This window comes from Kryptolebias marmoratus, linkage group LG15, assembly GCF_001649575.2.
Source record: "Kryptolebias marmoratus isolate JLee-2015 linkage group LG15, ASM164957v2, whole genome shotgun sequence".
Classification (NCBI taxonomy): Eukaryota; Metazoa; Chordata; class Actinopteri; order Cyprinodontiformes; family Rivulidae; genus Kryptolebias; species Kryptolebias marmoratus.
In genome coordinates, this window is record NC_051444.1 from 28,706,170 (window position 1) to 28,716,334 (window position 10,165).

Below are 10,165 nucleotides of genomic sequence, written 5' to 3' on the forward strand. Positions count from 1 at the left end.
GTTGTTTAGCATACACAGAGAAGATTTTGCAAGTTTTTCATGGGCACGGCCCACAAGCTCAACTCAGATGCTCATAAGAAATGCATTAACAATCCACAAATGTATCAACAAATGTGGCGCCATTTAAGGGAAGTTGAACAGGCTTCCCAACCGCATGAGAAGAACGGTCTAAAAATTAAAAAGTTTAGTCAGAGCAGTCTATTATGAAAGTAATGCAATTACTTTTTCAAGCAGTTTCAAGCAATTTATTAAAAATTCAAGCACTTTTTAAACCTTAAAAACACAACAAACTAAATAATTTAAGGATTTTCAGTTGCCGTAAAAACTTTCACAATGCCTATTTTCCACACAATCTTTGTCTATTATCACAATAGAGATCATTGATATTCTAATGTATTTTACTTTAAATACCTTTGAAAAAAATAGCAAATCTTTGGCTACCATGTGAGGATTACTAAAATAGGCAGAAAAACCTACACATCTTGATGCCAGTGATGTTAAGAGTAACTATAACAGAGGAAGTTTTTTCTCTCAGAACAGTCTCTGGCCTCCATCCTGCCAGTGTCCTTCTTGGAAAAGGCTCCACAGTGGTGCCCCGGGATGGGGCAGACGGGCAGGTCAGGGTACAAAATTTCGGCTTCGTTCATCCAAAGCCATTCATCAGCCAGGAAACGCAGGCCGGTCCACACCTACAGAAAACAATCAATGACCTCAGAGTGGAAGGAAGATTAAGACTAGCTCTTTATAAACAAAAATAAAAATTACCCTGGAACTCCAGTTCACCTAATAAGTCATTTGAATATATTTGAGAAAGAAATGACAGGTGAGTCAAGACTTTTGTGCAGTGCTGTAACATCTTGGTAATAGATAGACTAAAGTTACAAGTTCCTTAAAAAAAAGTTCTTCTTTTTTTTACCCAGTTGATGCTGTATGTAGATGACTTGGGTTTTTTTCGTTCTCTCATTAATATGTCCTTTTTTATTTATACCACTGTGGGGGAAAATGTATAATTTGTTTTATTCTTTTTATTTTAACATAAATTTGTTGCTAATCTGGTATATTCGGGTTGACTATTTTACAAAACAAAAGACATTAAAAAGAAAAAAGAACCAGTATGTTTAAAAAAGTGAAAGGCACAAATACAACAAAAACAAGGAAGTTGAGCTGAACTGTTCATTGCAGCACCTTAATGTCAGATTTAGTTGCCAAACCAAGCCAGACAGTTATAGAAGTATGCAGAACAGATTCTATAACAGCTGAACAGAACTGCATCAGAATCTTCTTAGGCTGGACTTCTTCAGCTGGCTTAAGAAGTACAGTCTTTGCTGGGTTTTTTTTTATGAGTGCGTTGATGTGGGTTGTCTATTTCAGGTCTAGTGTGATAATGGTGCCTGGGCACTTGAAGGACTTCACCACAGCCATAGTTCTGTTCAGGACGGTGAGGGGATGTGTGCAGAACTGAGCATCTCCTGAAATCCACTGTGATTGCAACAGTTTTCCTGGTGTTAAGCTCCAAGTTATCAATGACCAGATTTGCAACCTCTGCGTGTATGTAGACTCGTCCCTATCTTGGATCAGGCTTATGACTGATATGTTGTTTGCAAACTTGAGGAGCTTAACAGAGATGTGCGAGGAGGTGCAGCCATTAGTGTAAAGGGAGAAGAATAGTGGGGATAGCACACACCCTTCTAGAGTTCCAGTAAAGATTTATCTGGAGCTGGATGTGGATTTCCCCAGTTTTACCAGCTGTGATCTGTCATTCAGGAAGTTCTAAACCTACTGACAGGTAGAGGCAGAAACAGCAAGGTTGAAAAGTTTGTTATGAAAGAGATGTGGAATGACTGTTGAATACAGAGCTAAAGTCCACAAAAAGGATCCGCACATATCTGCCAGGTAGGTCAAGATACAGCAGGGTGTGATGTATTGCACTGATAACAATCCGGACAGTCCTTTTCCTCTTTGGCCTGGAGGACACAACATCCATGATTTCCGAAAACAATCTGAAATGTGGACTCGTCAGACCACGGGATACTTTTCCACTTTGCATCTCAGATGAGCTCAGGCCCAGAGAAGCCAGTGGCGTTTCTGGGTTTTGTTGATATATGGCTTTCACTTTGCATGGTAGAGTTTTAACTTGCACTTGTAGATGTTGGTCACGGGCATTCAGTGTTGGTTTTTGGCCTTGTCGCTTACTTGCAGAGATTTGTCTAGATTCACTGAATCTTTTAATGATATTATGGACTGTAGATGATGAAATCCCTAAATTTCTTGCAATTGTACATTGAGAAATGTTGGACTATTTGCTCACACAGTTTGTTCACAAAGTTCACAACTGTTCAAATTATAAACAAGTGAATATTTGCAAAAAAAAACAATAAAGTTTATTTGTTTGAACATTAAATAAATTGTCTTTCTAGTGTATTCAATTGAATATAGATTGAAAAGGATTTGCAAATCATCGTATTCTGTTTTTTTTGTGTTTTACACAACATCCCAACTTTATTGGAATTGGGGTTATAGTTGCTGATGGCTTTTAGACATTTCCACACTGACTGCGGGGTTGTTAGCAGGGAACTGGTTTTCAAGTTTCTTAAAATAAGGGCTTTTAGCAGCTCAAATCTCCTTTTCCCATGTGTATGTGACTTGTTTGTTCAAGTTTTTATATCTATGTGACAGGAAGTAGGTGGAGACTCCACCTTCTGCCAGGGTAATTGCTCGGTCTGTCAATTACATTAGAAGGCACTCATTATAAAAGCAACAGTGACTGCGTATTGGCACTAGCTGATCAATACGTCACTCAGCGTCTCTGGGAGTGTGGATAGTAATAGCAATTTTGTAGATAGTAATTGTGATTACCTACAGGTGTTTTATTTATTTTGTTTTTAATAAACTTTTATCAACTTGAAACCGTCTCTCATGCTTATTGCAAACGAGCTTGCACGTTAATTGAGTTCCTGTGTGAAAGTCCCAGGTGACGTTGTTGGTAATCAAACTCTAATATCATTGTGTAAATTTAAAACCACCGTTTGCCACATCTACTTTTGTATGCAGTTTCTTTCTCTTGGTATAGCTGTTTCATTTTTGTGGTAAACCATGGCTTGTTGCAATGTTAGACATGATCTGCAAAAGACACAAATGTTCTCACAGAAACTAATATAAGATGTAACAGTTTCAGTGAGTCCATCCAGGTCCTAAGCTACAGTCTCAAATATAATTCAGTCAGTACAGTCAAAGCAGGGTTGTAGTTCCTGTTCTGCTGTAGCTGTCCATCAATTTACAGTTTTATTTACTGGTTTGGCAGATTTTAGTTTTTTATTGTAGGCTGAGATGAGATGGACAAAGCAGTGGTCAGAGAGTTCAAGGGCAGCTCTGGGTACTGAGTGGTATGCATCGTTGCTTATTGTGTAGTGGTGGTCCAGTGTGTTAATTTCTCTAGTTGGATATGTGCTGCCTATATTTAGGCAATTCATACTATTTTCATTAGTAGTTCCATAATGGATCTACCAAACAAAATGTGACAATGTATGTGGAATTACTTGAAACTCTATCTTAAAATTAGTGTAGTTGTTGAAAAATAAATTTGGACTGCAAATTACTATGAAATGAAAGGAGAAATGGAGACATCATCCACTCTTTCTCCATCCAAAGTGTAAGGAGGCTCAAGCATTTGCTCATCACAGCCCTGTACCAAAGTGGTGTAGAGGAGTCAAAAAGTGTAAATACATCAAAAACACTTATTTAATTTTGAGGAAGGATAGTGCATAAGGCACAATTAAAACAAAGAATTAACTACATATTTTTTTCTGAAATAAACAGCCCGTTGTCCTTTAGCACCAAAGTAATTAAACTGTTCCTTCATGGTTAGCAGTGGTTCTGCAGCTATGAACAAACGGAGCAGTCACTGGCGTAAATGACTCGCTTTTTATGCCACATAAAACAATTAGATCAAGATCTTTTTTTACCAAACTCACCTCCTGTGTGTCAGCTTCAGTGATTTTGTTCCACACATAGACATGTTCCTGTCCAGGCTCTATGCTGAGCAGATCAAAGTGAAGGTTGGAAAAAGTGAGGCCTTGACAGTGTTTCAGCGCCTCCTCCCAACTTTTGTTCTCCTTTACCAGAAACACATTCTCCCATGTGCAGACAAAAGGAAAACGACTGTCACAGCTTTGAGTAGCCATCCTTTTTGTCTTTGAGAGGATTGAGACACAGTCTGCATTTTCACTCGGCTCACCTAAAGTCCAGTTTGCATATCCTGAAGAGCCTGTTCTCCAGTTCCATGATCCACCTGGAGAACATATTTAGGCACAGAGATGAGCTGACATTCAGTTTATCAACTGTAAGAAAGTCTACTACACATCTCACTACAGGATTTATCACTAAAGACAAGATGAACTGAATCTTGAGACAGATATTTAACCAAATGTGGTGAGTTTCTACTATGAGTTACCAAACTTAAAAAAAAAACCCACAAAACAACATCATGTCTTTAACAACATCACAGGTGGTTGCAGTTTCTAGTTTTTACCTTCTCTGCGGAGTCCAATCCAGACAGGAAAGTCCTGTTCATGAATAACGTCGCTCAGATCAGAGCTTTGAAAAATTGCCAGAAAATCATGGGTATTTTTACAGTAATCCTGGGCATCAGACCATGTCTTTGTCTTGGGTATGAATGTATAATTGACTCCATTCAATTCATTGTTTCCACAGATGAAGAAAAAATAATTTTCACAACCTTTTCCATGAATTCTTTAAAGAGAAAAATACATACATTAATTTTATGAATCAAATTATCTTATCTACATTCAATAAAGGTAGTTGATTGGTTTATTCACAGCACAACATTTAACAATTTAGCTTAAAATATGAACCAGTGTTTATTGCAACCATTCATCTCAATAACAAAGGCCTTTTTTGAGATTGCAAAATGATTTGATCACATTGCAGTATAATAAAGCTTGTGATAAGAAATTAATTCTCATCTTAAGACAAAACTTTACGATTATCATTTTATTTTACTTTATTTATTTATTTTTAAGAAAAAAAGAATCCTGATTAGAAGATGGTGGCTCATCCTGAACCACTCAGGACAATAAGGAATAAAAGAGCTTTTGATCCTAAAACTAAGGTATCAGGATATGTTGTAGTTCTGTTCGTTTTGCTTTATGAATCATCTACCTATTTTTTGTTTCTCAATATCTAGAGAAAGCCAAATGTGAATACAGACAAAAAATACATCAGTAAACAACTGTAAATAATAATAAAATCATCTTAAACATTAAAAAAAAAAGATTTCTGCTTAATTTAATCTATAATATCTTTTATTTTAAAGACACTAATACAACCTCTGGCAAAAATGATGGAATCACCACTCTTGGAGGATGTTCTTTCAATTGTTTAGTTTTATATATATAGAGTGGTTCGCAGCTGGGATGAGGATCAGGCCTCCAAATCCGAGGCCATGGTCTTGAGCCGGAAAAGGGTAGAGTGCCTTCTCCGGGTCAGGGAAGATGTCCTGCCCCAAGTGGAGGAGTTTAAGTATCTCGGGGTCTTGTTCACGAATGAGGGAAAAATGGAGCAGGAGATCGACAGGCAGATAGGTGCTGCATGGGCGCTGTACCAATCTGTCGTGGTGAAAAGAGAGCTGAGCCAAAAGGTGAAGCTCTCGATTTACTGATCGATCTACGTTCCTACCTTTATCTATGGTCACGAGCTTTAGGTAGTGACCGAAAGAATGAGATTGAGGATACAAGCAGCTGAGGAGCCAGTTGGAGCCTGGTGAGGTGTTCTGGGCACGTCCCACCGGGAGGAGGCCCAGAGGAAGACCCAGGACACGCTGGAGGGACTATGTTTCTTGGCTGGCCTGGGAACGCCTTGGGATTCCCCCGGAGGAGCTGGCCCAAGTGGCTGGGGAGAGGGAAGTCTGGGTCTCCCTGCTTAGGCTGCTGCCCCCGTGACCCGACCCCGGATAAGTGGAAGAGGATGGATGGATGGATGGATGTCATTAGAAAACAATGAAAAAGAAATATAACTGTTGTAGTCAGTCACAGCCTTTTTTAGGTAAAGAAAAAAAATATGAATCACTGTGTAATTTGCACTTCTAAAACGAACACCTGTGTCAGATTAAATCTGCCAATTAGTCTATCGTTAAAAAAAAGAGCTCACATCTTGGAGAGCTGTTAAACAAAGAGAACTGACATGAATTATGGCTCCAACACCAGAGATGTCAGCTTAAACAAAAGAGAGGATTATGAAACTTTCTTCAAGAAGATAAATCATCTCTGAATGTTGTAAAAGATGTTGGTTGTTCCCACTCAGCTGTGTCTTAAATCTGGACCAAGTCTAAACAAACTGGGAATGTTGTAAAAGGGAAACATACCAGTAGACCAAGAAATGATCAAAAAGTCAAAAACAGAAAAAGTACAGCCAAACAAATGAGAAACAAGTGGGAGGAAATCATCCAAAAAAAATCTCTAAGAAATCACCTAAAAGAAAAGAGATTTATATGCAGTAAAGACAAACAAAAGCCATCATAAACAGCTAAACATCTTGCCATCGGACAATAGATGTAAAAACTTTCCTTCAAAAAGACATTTAACATCAATGGCACAGGCTGCAAATAGTCTGGATTTCAATCCAGTTGAAAACCTCTGGTGGAAATAAAAAAAATGGTCAATGACAAGACTCCAACTTGCAAAGCTAATGTGACAACAGCAATAAGAGTTAGTTGGAGCCAGATTGATGAGGAGTGTTAAATGTGGTGAAACAAAGTACTAATGGGGCAGTGTTTTTCTCATGATTTTAACTGGCTGACCACATCAATTATATTTATTACTTTTTAAATTGTTATTTAATCCCAAAAGGTTGGAATTTTTATAATGATAAATTTGTGGCATGTCTGCGGTTTATTTATTTTTTTATACAAAATTAAACAACTGAAAAAACATCCTCCAAAAGTGGCGATTCCCTAATTTTTGCCAGGGATTGTAATAAGTAAAGTGTGCTGGTGATGTTCTCAATTAGGACATGGCAATCCCTTTAGGTTTAAACAAAGGCAACAGTTTTTTTTTCCTTGATGTTTTCTCATTTGAGGAGCTTTCTCAGTTCAATCTGAAAAGTGCAGCGTTCCAAGCCTTTAAACTGTCGTGAGCTGCTCTGTTTTTGTGAGCTGAACGCAAATGCAAATCACTTTCTCTGCCCTGTCGTGAGGGTGTCAGGGTCTTTGTTGGCCTTGGCCACATGCAAGATGTTTTGGTGAATTTAGATGAAACTGTTTGTGGAATATGCTGAAATCCATTTACTTTCAAAGTCAGAAGTTATATCTGAGAAAATGTCAGTCTCAAATTATTCATGTTCCAGTTGCAAGTCAGAAAATCAAGATTTGCTAATTGTTGTGCTCAGTGAGAAGGCTAACTATGATTAGTAATACAAGGAAATACCTATGCATCTCTATATTCTAATAAACTCTGTAGCAACATGTTTCCTTTTAGAAGTAGTGCAGTACTGGGCATGTGGCAGATATATTGAGATACAAACCAACGGAACTGAAGTTTAAAAAGTTGATTACTTTATTCCCACTTTTTGTGCACGAGTCCACCATGGTGATTTTGAGGTCAAGGTTAGTATGAATTCTGACTTTAGTGGTGCGGTTCAGTTGACTTTTTAGATTTGAACAACTGAAAAGCACCAATAGATTCAAAGCTGCAGCGCATGTGCTGGAAAGTTGAAACCTGATACCTGCTTTTCTGTTTAAAGTTGGTCATTCACACACCTCTGTGAGAGATGAAAGAAGCTTTTTTCATCAAACAAAGGACCATCATTAAACAGAGGTCATCATGTCAGGTTTCAACTTTCCAGTACATACAAAAAAATCTAATTCCTAGACACTTTCACATGAATTTGCACCTTCATGCATGTAAACAAAACATTTTGAACGTGAATCAGCAAAAACTCTCACAACCCTCAAGAAGGAGAGGAAGAAAAGCCACGGAGCAAATCATTCAATGCTCCGGCACACTCCATAAGACATCAGGAAGTCGGTACGCGGTCATGTGGCTGTGAAACGTTCATTTTCACACACACCTTTCATCGGCCATGAAACATTTGGATCAGAACTCCTGAGACGCTACTCCATCCTCCTACAGCATTAAAACAGGTTTCCTCCTGCTGGCTTCTCAACTCTTCTATCCTTGTTCATCGGTTTTTAAGTTTTGCTGGAACAGCTGTAAAGACGGCTGTATTTTTTTAACGGCCTCCAGCTGCTTCTCGGAGGAGCAGTAGAAGCACATTAACTCCATGAAAGCTCACTGGCTTTTCCACATAAACACGCCCACAACAACTTCTGACCAATCACACGATACTTGGCACAAACCCCTGTGAGAAACACATCGGCCAAGGCCTTGTGTGGAGAAGCGGCGGACGAAGCTGAGAACAAAATGATGCAATTTTTGTCACACAACCACGTGAATGAGAGCCAACTTTGTGACTTCTCTTGGAGTGTGACAACAGCTTAAGTTTAAAAGCTTGGAACTCCTTATTTTTTGTTTAAACTGAGAAAGCTCCTCTGATAAGAATCAAGATATTTTAAATAAAAATAAAAAAGTCCAGTTGTCTTTGTTTCAACCTGACAGAATCAGTAAAGTGGTCTTACTAAATGAATTAATTTAATTACTAAATGAACCACTCAGGAACTTGCTTCAAAAATGGATACATTTCTAACAGTATTTTTGGTCCACATTAACATTTCCTGTTCAGGTACCTTGCAGTTCATGAAAACACATTTTCAATAAAGTTACCCAGCTTTACTTTTAGTGCTCTTATAGTGTTTAGTCAAATGTATAGTAGTTTATGATCTATTTTTATTTTAATAAAATTAAAGCAAAAAGCAGAAATAAGGGTTTTTAAAATATAATTTCAAGAAAAATAAAATAACAATTTGATGCTGGCTAACGTTAAAGATGGGGAGACTAGTTTTATTAGAAAATGTGTTATATATGTCGTAATTTTTTAGTTAACCTGCTATGAAAAAGTGTCAGTGCACAATCAAATAGATTGCTTTTTGTGACAGTTTCCTAACTGCAAGATCATTCACCACCAAAACTAAATGAATGGAGCTGATTTGCAACATCCTAGTTGTATCATCAAACATATAAAGAAAAGTTAAGATTTGGATTTTGTAATTGCTTTTTTCTTATTGGATGTCAGATGTTTGTGGCTTCATCTTTGAGCTTTCTCAGTCATCGAACTCAGTTTGCAAAGACTTCAGATATAATACATGTCATAAATCTAAAGAAATGGAACAGATACAAGGCAAAACAGCATGTTTTGGAACTTGTACGATATCGTTTTCTAATTTACTGAACATACAAAATATCTAATGTTTAAAAGAACGCTTATGAACAGTCTCACATTACTTTTTGGAATAGTAGTTGGATGCACCACAACCACTGTAACTGTATCCTGACCAGTCAGACCCTTTAATGTTGCAGTCATATCCATCAGGCTGGATCCAGCACCATCTTGAGAATTTACGGATACTGATCCACAGATGATGTTCCTTCAAGTCCATATTGTTCACATCCGACTGGGTATAAATGGTAGCCAGGGCGCCATTTGTGCTTTTTGAAAAAAAAGAAAAAAGAGACAAAACGTTTGAAGAAGTGACAATGCTAGTTAGACCATAGCTAATTATTTTTATTATGCATACTGTAGCATGTTTCAAAATCACACTTCCCCCTCTCATTGAATACTTAGGCAATCAGGATTTAGTTTTATATATCTAATGATATTTACCAACACAGACAAATGTGTAATATAACAGTCAGGCAGAAGAGCCACTATCTTTGTACAACCTGAGCTCAGAAAGAGTTTTAACAGCTATTTCATGGCCCTTTCTTCTGTTTATTAGATTTTTTAACTTCTGGGATTCTATTTTTAAACAAAACAAAATCTTTTCATTTTATTGTCTACTGTTAAATTGAAGCCTCGCTGTGTATTAACATTTAACAATCTAATATTACTATTGCATAAGAAAACTCACGACTTGCAGTAACGTTGTGCATCCTCCCAAGTGTAATAAAGTTGATAGTACGTAGCCCATCTCTGCACCACTGAGGTGAGTCCAGATGTTATGATGAAGAGGAGGGTCAAGGGTCCAGAGAGAATG

The 10,165-nt window shown here is 37.6% G+C and overlaps 1 protein-coding gene across 1 annotated transcript; it reads right to left on the reverse strand.

Annotated features, from left to right (window-relative positions):
• Positions 1-324: 324 nt before the first annotated feature.
• Positions 325-9,568, reverse strand: LOC119617721. The gene is made up of 4 exons (XM_037979921.1): positions 9,414-9,568; positions 4,529-4,749; positions 3,972-4,288; positions 325-689 (listed from the first exon to the last, which is right to left on the reverse strand). Exons 1-4 carry the CDS (start codon positions 9,566-9,568, stop codon positions 498-500), a joined length of 885 nt encoding a protein of 294 aa, XP_037835849.1. The 3' UTR covers positions 325-497.
• Positions 9,569-10,165: the final 597 nt, after the last annotated feature.

Coding starts and splice junctions, on each gene's coding strand:
- LOC119617721 (XM_037979921.1), bottom strand. CDS start 9,568: ATGGACTTGAAGGAACATCATCTGTGGATCAGTATCCGTAAATTCTCA. Junction 4,289..4,528: donor GATTGGACTCCGCAGAGAAG/GTAAAAACTAGA, acceptor TATGTTCTCCAG/GTGGATCATGGAACTGGAGA. Junction 690..3,971: donor CTGAAGCTGACACACAGGAG/GTGAGTTTGGTA, acceptor TGTTTTCTGTAG/GTGTGGACCGGCCTGCGTTT.